General features: G+C 42.3%; 1 protein-coding gene and 1 long non-coding RNA gene across 2 annotated transcripts in view; one reads left to right on the forward strand and one right to left on the reverse strand.

The window, feature by feature from the left end:
• Nucleotides 1–19,675, reverse strand: part of LOC147579185 (uncharacterized) — a 28,710-nt gene that overhangs the window by 4,340 nt on the left and 4,695 nt on the right. Inside the window, exon 2 of the mRNA XM_086713496.1 lies at nt 15,900–16,054. Within this exon, the coding sequence (XP_086569622.1) occupies nt 15,900–16,054 (155 nt within the window). The remainder of the gene's footprint in view (nt 1–15,899; nt 16,055–19,675) is intronic.
• Nucleotides 16,450–18,111, forward strand: LOC147579186 (uncharacterized). The gene is made up of 2 exons (XR_015253644.1): nt 16,450–16,879; nt 17,000–18,111. It is a non-coding gene; the product is annotated as an uncharacterized LOC147579186 (long non-coding RNA).

Below are 19,675 nucleotides of genomic sequence, written 5' to 3' on the forward strand. Positions count from 1 at the left end.
CATAGTGTCATTTCCTGCTTGAGTTACTACCCTGTATCTCTCCCCTTTTATTCACACTTGTGCTTTTCTTTCCAACCTCCCATTCACTTCTTAGCTCCAGTAAACATCCCCACCCACAGCTCCCCCCATCATGATTTCAATTTTAAGCATCCCAGTGGCCAACAACCACCTCCACTTTTCCAGCAAGAGAAAGCCAATCCCAACAACACTTCCTTAAAGGGACTGACAAGCCATTGACCCTTCCACCTTTTCCTGTCTTTCCCCCCCTTGTGTCCTCCTTGTGTCTCTCCTTTTATGGTCCATCACTATAATTATACTCTTGCTTACACCTGCAACTCCCTTGCTCCATTTTCTTTGTTGTGCTCACTTAGCAAAACCTCAAACCTGATTACATCTAACCCTGCCTACCCCGTGCCTGCAGGCATGGCTGTGGCATGCTGACGGAGCCATTTAAAATTCGTGACTAGAACCTCCAGTGGGCCTTACATTGCTCAGCAGTCAGAGTGTATTTCCTTAGCCTCCTCACCTTCTCACTCTCCTAAAAGTCTTTTTATATCTTCTTCACAACTTTCAAACACCCCAAATTTCCTCCCCATTGCTACTCTCAGTTCATAACTCAGTTCATAACAGCAATCAGAGGAGACTATCCACAAGCCCCCACCAATACACCTTCCTCGTTAAAATATAATTTTCAAAAAGTTAAAATCACAACTCTTACAAATATAGAATAAACATATGTCTATGGTTTATTAACTAAGAAACCAAAAAAAAAAAAATTGGTAAAGCTGGTGCAAAGAACATCTGAGGAACAGGAGTTGATAGATTTCATCAGGAAATGTGTTTATAAATATTAGAATAAGATTGCTAGGTTAGGTACAAAAGTGGTTAATTCCCTACAAGGAAAAATACCCCCCCCCAAATCATAACTTGTGAGGTTATCTTTTCTACAGGACAGAAATAATTTGTATTTCTATCAGACAAGAACTGTTTGCATTGCTATAAGTGTTCTACAGAAAAAGACCTGCAAAATATCCTAGTCAACAGTAAATAGAGGGGCACCTGAGTGGCTCACTCTGTTGAGCATCGGCTCTTGATTTCGGTTCAGGTCATGATCTCACGGTTCGTGGGATCCAGACCCGGGTCAGGTTCTGCACTAACAGCACAGGGCCTGCTTGGGATTCAAGTTCCCATGCACACGTACTCTCTCTCTCTCTCTCTCTCAAAATAAATAAACATTAAAAAAAAGTAAATAGAAAGTAAATAGAAGTCAAGCAAAGGTAACTACTCCAAGAAAATCAGGTAATCCCCAAGGGCCTGCTGGCCAGAGCACAGTTCTTCTCTAAAAAAGATACCCAGTAATCCTGTTCGCCTATTTCCAAATTTGAGATGACTTTTCTTAACAATCTACCTAGTTGTGACTGCACCCATGTACAGTCTTGCCTGTCTTCTAGCTACTAAACTGTCCACACTCTTATTCAAGGCCAGCCTTTCCACTTGTATATTATGTCCCACCTTCGCCTACTCAGGCATATTAGTCTAGTGATTCTTTTCTATCTCCTGCCTCAACTTGCCCCTTCTATTCAATGTTTTCTTTTAGTATAAAGACATATTCTTCCATTTCCAAAACAACCTCTCTTGATTTCACTTCTGCCTGTGGCTACTATCCCATTTTTCTCCTTATCTTGAAAGAGAAGAAATATCTACAACCACTGACTCTGGTTTCTCTCCCTCCTTCCTTGACCCCAGTGGAATCAGCTTTTACCCCCCACCCCTTCTCCAACACTACTCTTGTCAAGGTCATCCATGACTTCCATATTACCAAATCCAATGGTCAGTTCTCAGTTCTCATCTTATTTAACCTATCAGCATCATTTGACACGGTTGATCACTGTGAAACACTTCAGCTGAAGTGCTTTCCTTGACTAGGTTTCCAGGACTTTTCTGGTTTTCTTCCTGATTGTCCTTTCTCAGTCTCCACTGTTGTTTCCTCTCAGTTCTCCTAAACGCTTAATGTCAAGGGCTCAAGGGCTCATTCCTATCTTCACCAGCTCCTTTGCAGATCTCATCCAGAGATATCCAAATATATATATATATATATATATATATATATATATATATATATACACACACACACACACACACACATATATACACATATATATACACACACACACACACATATATATCTATATATCTCCACCTTGGAATGTTTTCCAGAATTCCAGATCTGTATATCCAACTATCTGTGGGACTTTTCTGCTTGGATATCTAATCGATTCCTAAACCTAAGCTCCTAAACTTTCTGCTTAAATGTGTTCCTTCCTTATCCCACTCAGTTAATGGCAGCTCCATTCTTCCAGCCGTCTGGGCCCCCAAACTGGGAGTTGTCACTGGCTCTTGTTCTTCTATCACTCCCATCAGTCTATCAGAAAATCCCGACTGTTCTACCTTTATTTTCTTTTTTTCTTTTTTTCCTTTTTTTATGTTTATTTACTTTTGAGAGAGAGGGAGAGACAGAGCATGAGCAGGGGAGGGGCAGAGAGAGAGCATCAGAAGCAGGCTCCGTGCTGTCAGTACACAGTCTGACTCAGGGCTTGATCCCAGGAACCATGAGATTACGACCTGAGCCAAAACCAAAAATCAGATGCTTAACCGACTAAGACACCCAGGCGCCCCTCCACTATAGCCACTCTGGACCAGTGCCACTGTCCCTGCCTCTTCTACTCCTCCTGCCTATCTGCTGTCTTCTCCTGGCACAGCAGCCAGAAGGATCCTGTTAAAAAGTCAGATCATAACACTTCTCTGCTTAAAGCCTTCTAATGGCTTCCCATCTATGTTAGCTGTCTCCATGATGGCTGCCATCAATTCCTTCATCAATTGCCAGACCATCATGGACATGCAGCCCAGTCAAGCTTGCTCTCTACCCAATGTAACCAATGATCTGCTTTCTGTCTCTATAAATTTTCCTTTTCTGGAAATTTCATACCAATAGAATCATATAATATATGGCCTTTTGCAGCTGGCTTCTTTCATTTACCATGTATTTGAGGTTAATCCGTATTGTAGATGCGTTAGTACTTCATTCTTATTGCTGAACAATACTCCGTTATGTGAATATACCATATTTTGTTTATCCATGCATCAGTTAATGGACATAGGATGTTAGCTGCGGGTTTTTGGTAGATGTCCTTTATCAGGTTGAGGAAGTTCTCTTCTATTCCTAGTTTGTTGAGAGTTTTGATCATGAATGGGTTGAATTTTGTCAAATATTTTTTCTGCATGTACTAAGATGATCATGTGGGTTTTGTCCTTTATCCTGTTAATATAGTGCATTACATTAATTGATTTTAGGATTTTAAACCAACTGTGAATTCCTGGGATAAATCCTATTTGGCAGTGGTATGTAATCCTTTTTATAAGTGGCTGGATTCAGTCTGCTAGTATCTTGTTGAGGATTGTTACATCAGTATTCATAAAGGATACTGAACTGTAGTTTCAGTAGTGTCTTTGTCCAGCTTTGATATCAGGATAATACTGGCCTTATAAGAATTGGAAAGTATTCCCTCTTCTATTTTCTGAAATTGTTTGTCAAGTATTGGTATTATTTCTTCTTTAAATATTTAATAGGGGAATGCGTGGGTGGCTCAGTCGGTTGAGTGTCTGACTCTTGATTTTGGCCCAGGTCATGATCTCGAGGGTCATGGGATTGAGGCCCATGTCGGGCTCCTCACTGAGTGCGGAGCCTGCTTGGGATTCTCTCTCTCCGTCTCTCTGCCCCTCTCCCCGACTCATCCATGCTCTCTCTCTCTCTCTCTCTCTCTCAAATTAAAAAAAAAATTTTAAATTAAATATTTAATAGCATTAACAAGTGAAACCATCTGGGCCTGGGCTTTTCCTTGTGGAAAGATTTTTGAGTGTTAACTCATTTTTTTTTACTTGGTATAAGTTTTATTTGGGTTTTCTCTTTCTTTTTAATTGATATTGATAATTTTTATCTTTGTAGGGATTTTTCCATTTCATTTAAATTGTCTTACTGGGGGGTGCCTGGGTGGCACAGTCGGTTAAGCGTCCGACTTCAGCCAGGTCACGATCTCACAGTCCGTGAGTTCGAGCCCCGCGTCGGGCTCTGGGCTGATGGCTCGGAGCCTGGAGCCTGTTTCAGATTCTGTGTCTCCCTCTCTCTCTGCCCCTCCCCCGTTCATGCTCTGTCTCTCTCTGTCCCAAAAATAAATAAACGTTGAAAAAAAAGATTAAAATATAAAAAAAATAATAATAAAAAAAATAAATTGTCTTACTGGTATAAAGTTGTTCATAACACATGCTTACAATATTTTAATTCTTATAAGGTAGACATTTATGCTCCCTTTTTTATTCCAGATATTGGTAATTTGTGTCTTCTCTCTCTCTTTCCTTGGTAAATCTAACTAAAAGTTTGTCACAATTTTCAAAGAACCAACTGTTGGCTCATTGATCTTTTTTTATTGTTTTTCTGTTTTTTATTTTATTGATTTCTGCTCTAATCTTTATTTCCCCTTGTCTGCTTGACTTAGGTTTAGTTTGCTCTTTTTACGTTTTACTCTTTTTTTATTTCTTCCTTTCCTAAGATAGAAGCTTAGGTTATTGATTTGAAACTTTCTTCTTTTCTGACATAGGTCTCCTTCAAAGCACTTTTTAGCTGCATTCCATAAATTGGGTTATGTTGTGTTTTCACTTTTACTCAGTTCAAAATATTTTTAAATTTACCTGCTGGTATCTTCTTCAACCCATGGACTAATTAGAACTCTGCTTACTTTCCAAATACTTTGGGGTTTCCCAGACTCTTCTGTTGTTGATTTCTAATTTAATTCTACTGTAGTCAGAGAACATAGTGTGCATAATTTGAATTATTTTAAATTTATTGAATGCTTGTTTTATGTCCTAACATATAATATATTCTGGAGAATGTTCCATCTGTGCTTGAGAAAGATGTCTATTCTACAATTGCCAATCAGAGTTCTATAGATGTCAATTAGATCAAGTTCGTTGATGGTGTTGTTCAAGTCTCCTAGGTCCTCACCAATTTTCTATATAGCTGTTCCATCCATTTTTGAGAGTGGGGTATTGGCGTCTCCTGTTTTACGTGCATGTATTTTGCAGATCTGTTGTTGTGTACATATGTATAATTATTATATCTTCCTGATGAGTTGATCTCTTAATCGGTATTAAATGTCCCTTTTTGTTTCTAGTAGCCTTTTTAAAACTTTTGGTCTTAAGTCTATTTTGCCTGATATTAATATAGTTACTCTGGCTCTCCTATGGTTACTATATCCATAGCATAATCTTTTTTCATCCTTTTACTTTTCATCTATTGACGTCATGAAATCTAAGGTGTCTCTTGTAGACATATTATAGTTGGATTTTGCCTTTTTATCCAGTCTGTCAACTTCTGCTTTTGATTGGGGTGTTTAGACCTTTCACAATTTATTGATGTGATTTGATTTACATTTACTATTTTGTTATTTGTTTTCTATGTGTCCCTTTTCTTTTTTGTTCCTCTCTTCCTCCTTTACTGCCATCTTTTGTGTTAAATAAATATTTTTAGTGTACCACGTAATTCTTTTGTAGACTTTTCTTTTTTAATTTTTTAAAAATATTTATTTATTTTTGAGAGAGAGAGAGAAAGAAAGAGGGACAGAGAATCTGAAGTGGGCTCTGTTCTAACAGCAGAGAGCCCAATGTGGGGCTTGAATTCACAAACTGTGAGATCATGACCTGAACCGAAGTCAGAGGCTTAACTGACTGAGCCACCCAGGTGCCCCTCTTTTTAAAAAGTTTTTTATTTATTTTGAGAGAGAGAGAGAGAGAGAGCGCATGCGCGTGAGCAAGGGAGGGGCAGAGAGAGAGAGGGAGCAAATGCCTCCCACACTGTCAGCTCAGAGCCCAACACTAGGCTGAACTCATGAGCTGTGAGATCATGACGTGAGCCAAAAACCAAAGGCCAGATGCTTAATCAACTGAGCCACCCAGGCGCCCCTGTAGACTTTAAAAAAATTTTTTTTAATGTTATTTATTTTTGAGAGAGAGGCACAGAATCTGAAGCAGCCTCCAGGCTCTCAGCTGTCAGCACAGAGCCCAATGTGGGGTTCAAACTCACAAACTGGGAGATCATGAAAAAGCGGCCGCCTTTGGCTCAGGTCATGATCTTGCAGTTTGTGAGTTTTAGCCCCGTGTTGGACTCTATGCTGACAGCTCAAAGCCTGGAGCCTGCTTCAGATTCTGTGTCTCCCTCTCTCTCTCTGCCCCTCCCCTGCTCACATTCTGTCTCTCTCTCTCTCTCAAAAATAAACATTAAAAAATTATAATAATATTATTTATTTATTTATGTATTTATTTAAAAATTTTTTTAACATTTATTTATTTTTCAGACAGAGAGAGAGAGAGCATGAACAGGGGAGGGTCAGAGAGAGAGGGAGACACAGAATCCGAAGCAGGCTCCAGGCTCTGAGCTGTCAGCACAGAGCCCGACGTGGGGCTCGAACCCATGGACCGCGAGATCATGACCTGAACCAAAGTCAGACGCTTAACCGACTGAGCCACCCAGGCGCCCCAGTATAATATTATTTATATTAAATAATATACACATTGCTCATTGTTATCATATATATCACACACATTACAACCTATCAATATAGAATTAAAATTATTACCTTATATGATTTCATATCTTTTAAAGAAGCTTTTGTGAAGAAATAAGAAAATATGTATTTATAGAGACTCTATAGTAACCTACATATTTTACCATTTCCAGTGCTCATTTCCTCCTGTGGATTTGAATTACCATCTGGTGTCCTTTCCTAATAGCCTGAAGGACTCCCATTAGCATTTCTTGTAGGGCAGGTCTACTAGCAACAGACAAACTCCCTCAGATTTGTTTATCTGAGAATAAATCTCTCTCTCTCTTTCTTTATTTTAATTTTTTTTAATGTTTATTTATTTTCGAGACAGAGGGAGACAGAGCACGAGTGGGGAGACAGAGCACGAGTGGGGAGGGGCAGAGAGAGAGGGAGACACAGAATCTGAAACAGGCTCCAGGCTCTGAGCTGTCAGCACAGAGCCCGACGCGGGGCTTGAACCCACCAATCGTGAGATCATGACCTGAGCCGAAGTTGCACGCTTAACCGACTGAGCCACCCAGGCGCCCCATCTCTCTCTCTCTTTTTAAATGAACATGAACACCTCATTCATGGTTTCATCTTTAAGTTTATTTATTTATTCTGAGAAAGAGAGCACACAAGCAGGGGAAGGGCAGAGAGAGGAGAGAGAATCCTAAGCAGGCTCCAAGCTGTCACCACAGACCCCGATGAGGGCCTCCAACTTAGGTCTCATGAACTGTGAGATCATGAAATCAAGAGTCAGATGCTTAACTGACAGCCACACAGGCACTCCTCTCCTTCATTTTTATTTACTTATTTTTTTGTTTATTTTGAGAGAGAGAGTGCGAGTGGGAGTGGGAGAAGGGCAGAGAGGGGAAGGAGAGAGAGAATTCCAAGTAAGCTGCACTGTCAGCACAGAGCCCCATTTGGAGCTCAAGCTCACCAACCATGAGATCATGACCTGAGCTGAAACCAAGGGTTGGATGCTAAACCGACTCAGCTACCCAGGTGCCCCAACTCTCCTTCATTTTTAAAGAATAGTTTTGTGGGATATAGAATTCTTAGGCGATAGTTTTTTTCTTTCACACTTTGAATATGCAATTCCACTGCCTTCCAGCTGCCATTGTTTCAGATGAGAAATTAGCTATTAATCATATTGATGCTCCATTGTTACATGATGGTGGTTTTTCTCCTGATGCTTTTAAGATTTTCTTTTCGCTGTTGGCTTTTAACAGTTTGCATCTTGTATTTAGGTGTGGGTCTCTTTGTAGTTATCCTAGTTGGATTTGTTGAGCTACTTGGATATGTAGATTAATGTTTTTAATCTAATTTGCCAAGTTGGGGGGACATAATTTCTTCCAAAAATTAGAATTCTGACCCTTTCTGTCCTCTCCCATTACACACATACCAACTATGTAAGATGTCATCCCACAAGTCTCTGAGGCTCTGTTTATTTTTCTTCAATTTTTATTCTTTCTATTCTTCAGTAGGCAAATTCTGTTGATCTCTCTTCTAGTTCACTGATTCTTATCTTCTGCCATCTTGAATTTGCTTTTGAGCCCTTCTGGTAAGTTTTTCATTTCAGTAAATGCGTATTCTCACTTCTAGAAATTACATTTTAAAAATGTTTAATATTTTCCTTAATAAGCACCTTTGTGGATTTGTTATTGTCCTATTTCTTTTGGTTCTTTTTTTTTAAATTTTTTATTATTTATTTATTTATAAAATTTTTTTTTTTTTTAATTTTTTTTTTCAACATTTTTATTTATTTTTGGGACAGAGAGAGACAGAGCATGAACGGGGGAGGGGCAGAGAGAGAGGGAGACACAGAATCGGAAGCAGGCTCCAGGCTCTGAGCCATCAGCCCAGAGCCCGATGCGGGGCTCGAACTCACGGACCGTGAGATCATGACCTGAGCTGAAGTCGGACGCTCAACTGACTGAGCCACCCAGGCGCCCCTCTTTTGATTCTTTAAACCTGAGTTCTTTTAGTTCTTTGAACATATTTATAATAACTACTGTGATGTCTTTGCCTGCTGAATCCAACTTCTGGGGACACTTAGGGATAGTTTCTATTGACTTTTAACTTTTCCTGGGTGACTCACACTTTCCTATCTCCGCGCATATTTTATTGAAAACTAGATTTTTAAATACCATATTGTAGCAACTCTAGATTCTGATTTTCTCCCCTCAAGGCTGTCTTTTGTGTCATGCACTTAGTGCTTTGCCTGGGTTAAACCTACAAAATATGTCCCTCTGAGGTGTGTGGCTGCTGCTACCTCTGCTCAGTTCATTTTTATCTTGTTTTTATTTTATTTTTTTATTATTTTTTAATGTTATTTATTTTTGAGAGAGATAGAGACAGCACAAGTGGGGGAGGGGCAGAGAGAGAGGGAGACACAGAATCAGAAGCATGTTCCAAGTTCTGGGCTGTCAGCACAGAGCCCGACGCAGGGCTTGAACTCACAAACTGTGAGATCATGACCTGAGCTGAAGTCAGTCGCCTAACCGACTGAGCCGCCCAGGCGCCCCGCTCTTGTTTTTATTTTCGTCTGGCTGCATAGGGGTCACCCTTGTGTCTAAGTAGCCCCATGGTCAGCAAACCATGGGATGGAAATTGTGCTCAAATACCTCAAGCCAATAAGGCTTCTGCCTTCTGATAATGAATTTGTGTGGGGAGAGGGGAGCACATTCAAAGTTCACGCTTTTACTTTTTACTTTCCACTGGGCCCTTTCGTAGCTCCTCTATTCCAGAATCCTCAAGGTCAGCCAGGAGTGTGGGGTGATCTTAGGCCCTCTGTTCTTAGCTGTAAATGTGCACAATCTTATCCAAGAATACACTTGCCCCGACCACAGCTGTAACCTCAGGTTAGCAGAACCACTGGCTCTCTCCTGCTCCAAATCAAGCGAGCCTACTTTGGCTGCGGCAGCAAGGCCGCTGGTCCTTATGGCAAAATCTCCAGGTGGCTGGGCTGGAAAGTGGGAGCATCCCCAGGCAAAGGTGCCACAGATTCCCACTGTTATTACTGAATTTCACCTGTGGCTCAAGCACAAACACTTCTCGTATTGTTATATACCTCTGACCGATTTCCAGAGTGCTAAAAATGGTTGTTTTCATCAATGTTTTCCAGCTTTGTAATGGCCTTTTCAGGGAGAGGATGTGCCCACCCCACCTCTTCACTCTGCCATGGCTGGCAGTCCCACCCTCCTCAATAAATATTTGAGGAAGAGTAAGTGACTAAACACTGTGTCATCTGTCTTCTCCCTCTACCACTCTACGGAAACTGTCCCATCAAAAATTTTCAGTTGCCTTCCAGGCACTAAAACAGGTTCTGAGAAAGACAGACCTGGGTTGAATTCCAGCTCTGCCACTTAGTGACTGTGCACTTGGCAAGTGTACTTACCTTCTCCAAGTTTTGTTTCTCTTTCTGTTAAATGGCTAAAATAATGCCTATGGTGTTTGTGAGGACAGTGAGGTCTGAGTAAGCGTCTGGGCAGACACTTCAGGGTTCTTTCCAACAGTGTCTGTTCTGTTCAGACTGTGAGTCTGGGATGCCGCTTGACCTTTTTCTAGCCCTTACACTCACCGGACCCGTGACGGGTGGAAACACAGGATAAGTTCATGAAAATCCTTTGAGATGGGATCTATTATCCCACAACTATAAGGTATTATTATGCCTTCTTACGATGTTCTCTGGGAACTTTTTAAAATCCCTCTCTCTGGGAATTTTGGTTATAGAATTTCTAAAAATAGGGAAGCTACTGAAATCACTTCTCTAACTTCCTTTTATCCTGGACATTTTAACCATTATACTGTGGACATTTTCTGAAAGATCAGGACTACAGATGTAAATCTTTCTTAATAAGAAACTCTCACATTTTCAGGTGTTTATTCCTCTAAGAACTGAAGAACATGCCCCCCGCCCCCACCTCCAAATCAGAAATAAAACATCAACTTGGGGGTTAAAGATGGAGAAGAATGAACATGGCCAAATAGAATGCTCGGAATTTGAAATAAAAATAGTGTGGTGAGGCCTTCACCATTTAGGGCCTTTCTGAAAGTTCAGTTCTTTCTGCAGGAAATCCATGTTTAAAAACAGAATATTGGGGTGGCTGGGTGGCTCAGTCGGTTAAGCGTCCAACTTCAGCTCATGTCATGATCTCGTGGTCTGTGGGTTCGAGCCCCGCATCGGGCTCTGTGCTGACAGCTCAGAGCCTGGAGCCTGCTTCAGATTCTGTGTCTCCCTCTCTTTCTGCCCCACTCCCTTGCTTGCGCTCTGTCTCTCTCTCCCTCTCGAAAATAAACATTAAAAAAAAAAAAACTTAAAAACAGAAAAAACAATTGTTTTTCCCATTGCTTAAAATCTCCTCCTTATTGGTATCCCTGTAATTAGAGATGCACTATTTATTATTCACTATTGTTACTTGTTTTTTTCAACAAGGCTGCCAGCGCTCCACAGGCAGGGATGGTCCTTTTGCGTATTTTCCTCTATGCTTGCTATCACCCTTGCTATCACCTACAGTCGATGATAATGCTCACTGTCACTCCTTTACTCAGAATCCTTCAGTGATTCTCCACTGCACCTAAAAGTGGTCCTCAGACTTTTTTTGATTCCATGTGCTTATCAGTGAACTGATGCTTGCACATCCTCTAATACCCACATATAATTTATTTTAATATCGTACTACCACCTTCCATAAGTGATAAACATCCACCGATATAGGAAATTTAAGAGGATGACATAAAAATAGTATAAACAGAATTTGTAGTATTTTCTCTCTGTACCTTGTAATACTCCACTCTGGAGACCACTGGTCTGTGGGATAAAATCCAGGTCCTCTAAAACCACAGCCTTCAAACTGGAGTCTAGGTATCTTGAGAATATAGTTGAGCCTTGAACAACATGGGTTTGAATTGCACAGGTCCTCTTCTATGCAAGTTTTTTCCCAGGACTGTGAATGTATTTGCTCATCGTTATGGTTTTCTTAATAACACTTGCTTTTCTCTACCTAACTTTATTGTACTAATACAGTTTATAATACATATAATATACAAAATACGTGTTAATCAATGTTTTATGTTATCGGTAAGGCTTTTGGTCAAAGGTAGGCTATTTGTAGTGAAGTTTGTGGGGGGAGTTAAAAATTATGTGGATTTTCTTTTTTTTTTTAAGTTTCTTTTTTTTTTTTTCAAGAGAGAGAGAGAGAGAATGCACACAGGAGGGGCAGAGAAAGATGGAGAAAGAGACTCCCAAGCAGGCTCTACGTTGTCAGCATGGAGCCCAGTGTGGGGCTCGAACTCATGAACTGTGAGTTCATGATCTGAGCTGAAGTCAAGAGTGGACACTTAACCAACTGAGCCACCTAAGCGGCCCATTTTTCTTTTTTTTTTTTTTAAGTGTATTTATTTTGAGAGAGACAGACAGAGAGAGAGAATGAGTGGGGGAGGGACAGAGAGAGAGAGAGAGGTAGAGAGAATCCCAAGCAGGTTCTGCACTGATGGTGCAATTTGATGTGGGTTTCGAACTCACAAATCATGACAGCATGACCTGAGCCGAAATCAAGAGTCGGACGCTTAACCGACTGGGCCACCAGGTGCCCCACAAATTATGTGGATTTTCAGTGGCATGGTAGAGTCAGTGCTCCTAACTCTATGTTGTCTGAGGGCCAACTGTATATACTATAGACAGCACAGTATTAAGTGGCTCAATTTCCAGATTCTGAACTACAAAATGTACCCTCTCCTGAAAGTGATCTGCCTGGGAATGGCTGGCATTGAGCTGATTTCTTTTTTCTAGCCTCCCCTTCCCAATTGCTCAGGCCCACCCCTCAGCCATCTGAACTGAGCTTTGCCCCCAAACGAGGGGATAACATGGGAATGCACTATACTTGAGAGAGAATTTCTTGAGAGCCAAGTAAGAAACACTGACAGGGCAGCACCTTATTTCATTCCCTGGACAAATACTGGCAAGCCTCTGTGATGCAGACAATTCCTTGTAGGAATATAGTGTTTTTAATTAAAAAAAAAAAAAATGAAGTTAGGGTGCCTGGGTGGCTCAGTTGGTTAAGCGTCCAACTTTGGCTCAGGCCATGATCTCACAATTCATGAGTTTGAGCCCCATGTCGGGGATTTTCTCTCTCCTTCTCTCTCTCTGCCCCTTCCCTACTTGCACACATGCTCACTCTCTCTTAAAATAAACAAACAAACCTAAAAAAAATGAAGCTAAACTTTAAGCCATGCAGGTTGTTTTTGCCAAATGATACTCCACAAGCAGAATGGGCTAGATCTCTGGCTCCATGTTTTTGATGAAAATATAAGCAAAGCACTTATCCAATACACAATACACCAGAAATGTCATCATTTGCAACTATTTCATCTTTTGATGAACGCTGCCCTACACTAACATTCCTAATATTCACGACTGCCCAGACTCTTTCTCGTCTCTTCTCCTGTCAGCCCCCTCAGGCTGCAGCCACACTACCTTCATGCTCCTAGGCACCCTTCTGGGTCTATGCCTGTGCTGTGTTCACGCCAGTTCCTCCCTTGGAAATACCCTTCCCTCCCATCTTCATGGGTTGAATTCCTACTTAACATCTGTGTGATCTGAGGCACTAATTAGGTGCTGAAGATGGAAAATAAGCATAATGATAACCGTGACCCTGTTTTCATAGGATGTTAAGAGTCTAGTATGGGTGACAGACAGATAAGCAGTGACGATATAATATTACAGAACTGTGACGGGGAGCCATGAGGGCACCCTCCCTTCACCTGGGGCTCAAGAAAGTCTCAGAGGAAGTGACCAGAAAGCCAAGACCCACCGCTAAGCACAAGTCAGCCTGACATTTTGCAGGAAGGGGAAAGAAAAGGACTGATCTATGCTGACAGAACAAAACTGAGTTCAACCGACACTGTTAAGACAATTCCTCCGTGAAGTCAGGATTTTGACCTGGGGAGACACACTTACCTAACTGTAGGGTCCAGATAGAAATTCCTACGAAGTTCAATCTGTTTCATGCTCTTGAGAGATTGGTCACATTCTCTCTCTCTCTCTGAAAAGCCCAATTTAAAATAGGCCAAAAGTCAAGGGAGAGGTCATCCCTAGAAAAATTTTCTCTTGCTTTTTTCCAAAAACAAAAATATTTGAACCCCAGGCTCTACTGCTGGGGGACCAGGCAGCCTTTTTATATTAAGTTCACCAGAAATAGCGCAAAGTGAATACTCTTGGGAAGTCTGTTAAGAAAGTGACAGGTGGTTTATATATGTGGCTCTGCTCTAAGGATGGAGACACCCTCTAAACAAACAAGTTAATGAAGTAAGTAGAAACACAGAAGACACAACATTCCATTTCCAGGGACTGCCTTGTGCCACAACAGAGGTAAGACAGTGAAGGCTTCGGGTATCTGGTTCCTCACTGCTCCACCTCTGATCCTGTCCCTCACTGTCCTGAGCCAGAGGCTGTGGAAGGACCTTCACTGAGCGATGTTCGATGCTCCACTTCATGCCATCACTCACAGTGCTGATTTGTTATCAAGCTATTCGTGTCTATTGAAAGACTCTCCTTTTATAGTAGAGGGCAGCCTGGGTGGCTCAGTGGGTTGAGCGTGGGACTTCGACTCAGGTCATGATCTCATGGCTCATGAGTTCGAGTCATGAGTTCGGGCCTGACATGGGGCTCGCTGCTATCAAAGGGGAGACTGCTTTGGGTCCTATGTTCCCCTCTCTCTCTGCCCCTCCCTCACTTGCATGCACACGCACTCTCTCTCTCTCTTACCAAAAATAAACATCTTTTAAAAACCGCAACTACATTAGTAGGAGAGAGGTGTGATAGATGTAGTATCAGCCATCAAATCTTTCCTATACTGGTCACAATTTGGTACCCCAAAACCTCTTTGTTGATTCAAAACATAAAAAATACGCAGTCTTATTCTCTGATACAGTCCACCCAAGCATCACTGCAGTAGATTTTTATTTTATTTCTCATCTGTTTTCTTAGTTGTGTATCTTCTTCAAGTGGCCATGTGGAGGCTGAACATTTTCTCTATGAAACTACTCACTAGGGCAGTAGAATCAGGTAAGTCTCAACCATGAGGGCTTAGTCATTGAAGCACCAAAGGATGTCATTTTAAAACATTTACCGTATGTGGAAGTCACATGACATGGACCCGGAGGATGCACATAACTAGTTATGTTCCTGTAGACTATACTGTTGGTAAACCCACTTAATCTTCCAGGAAAACCATTATAAACTCACCCCAGAACACAAAAGTTCATTTGTGTTAGAAAGTTATCATCAAGCGCTGGAGGGTCAGAACTATGTTTGCTAACATTGTTCCATTAGAAATGTATCCTGGGGCGCCTGGGTGGCGCAGTCGGTTAAGCGTCCGACTTCAGCCAGGTCATGATCTTGCGGTCCGGGAGTTCGAGCCCCGTGTCAGGCTCTGGGCTGATGGCTCGGAGCCTGGAGCCTGTTTCCGATTCTGTGTCTCCCTCTCTCTCTGCCCCTCCCCCGTTCATGCTCTGTCTCTCTCTGTCCCAAAAATAAATAAACGTTGAAAAAAAAATTAAAAAAAAAAAAGAAATGTATCCTATCAGTGATACCACATTTTTTCAGATGGATGGGCCAACTGTAGTTCTGCTCTAAAACTCTCCTTTCTATCAGTCCCCCAAGCATTTTCTGATTATGGCCTATAACAAAGTTTGCAACAATGGTGAAAACAGGTCTGCGTGGAAGTTATGTATATAAATGCACTTGCAAATGGGTTTAGACCTTTGTGGGAAAAGGGCCTGAAGTCTCCTAAACAGAAAAATCTTCAAGTAAATCAGAACTGACTCACAACTTTGGAAAATGGTACAGGGCTTAGTGACCTTATATCAAACCACAGCCAAGGCCACATTCTAACACGTCCCCATTCCCAGATTAATTTTATTTCTGTCACCCTCTTCACCTTTGAAATTCCTTCCATTCAGCAAAATCAGTTCCATTCAGGAGAACAAATACATTTTGACTTCTGTCCCCGATGCTTCCCTGTGTGCCTTGATGAAAAATACAGTTTTAGTTTTCAGCCCTGCAACCTGCGAGACGTGCGGGTGAAATGAAATGAATCACGCCTCCTCTTTTCCCCCAAGCCCCAGGTTTTCCTAAGAGGACACTCATATAACATATGCCAGTACATTTAGGCCTGAGGGCTCCTCAAAACTCTGCCCATTTTATTGCAGAGGATCAGTTTAGTCTCTTTTTAGATAAGCAGACCTGCATGTGAATGCTACCTTGGTGCCAGAGCTTTTCCTGGGGAAAAGGCCGGGCCTTCTTCACCTGCAGCCGACACCTCTCCTTCCAGGGCAGGGCCTTGCAGCGGCGCGGCGCGTCCAGCAGATGGAGCCGCAGCTGAATTTTCGTGAGCTGCTCTCTACACTGGAAGAATCTGGAATAAACAGGAAGGGGAATTTTTGTTTGTTTTTAAGCATTCTAAATTTCAACATCTATTGCCTTCTTTGACGGGTCAGAGACCCTTTTTATTTAACTAGGTTGAAATGCGTTAGAAGTTTAAAAAAAAACAGTGATTACGCAATCCCAAATACATGTGTTTTTTTAAGATTTCCACTCTCTCAGAGGACCCAAGCAGCAAGTTTTAAAGTAGCATAAACTATCATTAGAGCATAGTGTTTCAGAAACGTTAGAGGCAGCCCTGGATAAAGAAATCCTGCCTCAGAAAAACACCAGAAAGGAGTGGCATGAGGAGGGAAGCCTCCCCAGGCCGCGGCGGAAGTGACCTCTGAGCTGGGCGGTGGCGGTCGCGGGCGCCGCGAAAAACAGCGCCGCCTGCTGGGGAAGAGGGAAACAGCTCGGATCTCCCCGGAGGCCGTGGCGTCGCCAAGGGGACCGCTTGGACCGAGCCAACATTCCAAAGTCCGTTGCGCTTAGGATGCTGCAGGATATACCCCCCCCACCCCCCACCCAACGAAACTGAAAGTAATGGGCACAGCCCGAGCAGCCTTTCTGTCGAGAAGGGAAACCTACAGGACCGTTATGGTTTTGGTACACAGTGTTTCAAAAGGCTTGACTGTTTTTAATGCTTCCTGAAGCTTAAAAGGATAATTGCTATTTAAGACCGTCCTAAAGAGTGAAAATAGAACCTGATGGAAGCTCTCTTTCATTTATCCTGTGCTGCTTTAAGTTATTTACAAAGTATTGTAAGAGGTTATCAGAAGCAAATTGGAAAAAAACGGGCAAGGGACTGAGTTTCAAGGTGATTGTGCTTATCATTTCCCATAATGGCCCCTCATTTTTATTCCAGGGTTGTTGCAGTGCTGTTTCTTGAGTCCCTCCTCCTCTCCCCACTTCCCTTTTCTCTCCACTCATTTGACAGGAGCCTCCGCAATCATCTGCTTAGAACACGTCATCATCATCCACTGGGAGAGAGTTGTGGCACCACCTTTCTCCCCCTATGGCTGAAGCCCACAGAAGAAAGATGAGGAGTTGTGCTTCTGCGCTGGAGCCGCCCGACTGCCCGGAATTGTAACCTGCAAGATGATGCCCAAGTGCAGCTTCCCCCTTTTTGTGCCGCATAGAACTGTATGCTGCCCTTCTTAAGCTGATGCTTTCTCCTTTAGAGCCATGCCCTCCACATTGCCCAGATGATGTGCTAAGTCCCTTCCACTTGCAGAGATTCAGTGCATTAAGTGTAAAAACCACACATCGCTGTTTTTTCTTTTAGTAAGGGAGTAAAGACCCAGAGGTGGATGGTTTCATTTGGATTAGTCATGCTGTTTATCGGGTCCCTGTCCTCTGACATGAAAATTCCCATCTCCCATCGGGGTATAGCTGTCGGCATAAATTATAGGCTCTGGTTCAAAACAGGGCCCTCTCTTTTGTCCAGTATCACCAGAAACACATTAATTAGGGACCTTGCTGGAACAGAAGGCTTCTCGAGGCTCCTGGAAAAGGAAGGTTGGGCCCCCAAGTCCTGTATGTGATCGCTTGGGCTGTAGCCTTCACAATCTGGATCCAACCAGATGAGCACTGAGAGCTCAGTGTTTGGAGCACAAAGAAGAGCAAAGAATATATAGTAACTTAGTGAATCAGGGACAGGATCCAAGAGGAAGCCTGACATTTGTTTATCAGCAGAGAAACAGAAGTAAAGGAGGGAATGTCTCCCTAAGTGCTACTGTGTTATAAAAGTGTCCTCTAGAGAGAGGCTACATGAACAGGGCAGCTGATAACATTAATACTGTGCAGGTAGGCACACATCTTCCCACATGGCCAGGACTGCTGAACCAAGTGGCCCTAAACTAATGGGCAGGAATACAGCTCTAAGCCTTTCCTGCAGCAATCCTCAGAGGGAGTTGGCTCAGACAAAGCAAAGCAGCTTCTCCCTCGGTTCTTTGTTCTTCCTTGGAAAATGGGCTCTCTCTCAAGTCTCATACCCCAGCTGCTTTCCCCTCTTGTACAAGGGCAAAATAAAGTAATCGCCAATAATGATTTGGACAGCATATTTTTGGAGCCCTGAACTCTGTGAAATGCAGGGTCGAATTATTTTTAGAACTCTAATGTGCTGTACATTTTTATTCTGGGTTCATGGGGGGAATTTTCAGAAAGGTGCCCCTCTTCAGCAAAGAAAAAGAGATCGCTTTCAGAAAGGGGTAGTGGAGACAGTGTTTTGAATCCCACTTAACCTAACAACTACATGCGCTGCACCTTATGCTTAAGAATCTCTTTCTTACAGGGCTTATGATTTAATGAGCAGATTCCTTTGCCTGCTAAGAAATTCCTTCAACAGTAAAAAGGCTGTCTGGGAAATTACACCTTTTTATACGATAAGTGACTTTTTGCTAATAAGAATGATTTTAACATAGGTCCTTTAAAAGTAAAGACATTCAGAATGGTCTATCCCAGATTTAAGTGTGGAATTAAGACAAAGGATGCTTGTTCTCGTATCAGAAATAGGCATGCCACTCCCCAAGCACTCAGAGCATCTGCTGGCTGGACTGATTCTTAAACCAAAAGCCACACATGACTTCTGTGCTTGACAACTGAGGTGGCCTTTTATGTCCTTTTGGAACTCCAGTCTGGGCCAGCCAGAATGGGTTCATACACACGACAGAAAATGGGCTCTATGGGTCCCAGAAAGCTTACTGGGCTGAGAAGGACTAGGCCGACGTTTTGGAAATATTGTAGGTTTACTTCTTGGGAATTTACTCCCCCAAATAAGTACTTTCAGGCCCTTTATGTGGCATCCTCAGGCTCTTTACAACAGTTCCTACATTTTTGGGGTTTTATCTGCTCACTAAATATCAGCTATTTTGTCCAGAAGAACAGAAAAATCTGCATGTTTTTATTCACTCAAGACTTAGGCCGAGCAGAGAGCAGCTTCTCTCTGCCAGTTCCTGGTGACTTCATTCTTTCCAGCTCTTTCCAGAGGGAGTGAGAGCAACCCCCAGCCTGGAGACTGGCCCTGCGTTAGCAACTAATTTAATGCTCAAGTTCCACAGATGAGGCCCAGATGAGCTTCTAAAATAATCCTGGGGGCACCTGGGTGGCTCAGTCTGTTAAGCATCCGACTCGATTTCGGCTCAGGTCATGATCTCACAGTTTGTGAGTTTAAGCCCCATGCTGGGCTCTGTGCTCACAGCGTGGAGCCTGCTTGGGATTCTCTCTCCCCTCTCTCTCTGCCCCTCCATGGCTTGTGCTCTCTCTCTCTCCAACAATAAACATTTTTTAAAAAGTAAAATAATTCTGAAGCTAGGTAAGGAATGAATAAGCAGGTGTTAAAGGAGTATGTACATATACCTTTGTAATTAACAGAAAAATTTGAGAAAGTAGTCACTGGGCATGTATATTCATACTACTACCCTGGGTTTATGTTATTATCTGTTACCCAGACAGCATATGACATCAGGCCTTTCATCTGACAGGTCCTTTCCTGTGTTAACCTGGCATATTAAGGTACTTCAGCTTAATAGCCATAAGTATTTTGAGGGCAAGAGCCCTGTCATGCACTTCCTTTATGTTTCACACAGTACCCAGCAGGGTATTAAGACATGCA

Source organism: Puma concolor, chromosome B4 (genome assembly GCF_028749965.1).
Source record: "Puma concolor isolate L17-30 chromosome B4, mPumCon1.1.hap2, whole genome shotgun sequence".
Taxonomy (NCBI): Eukaryota; Metazoa; Chordata; class Mammalia; order Carnivora; family Felidae; genus Puma; species Puma concolor.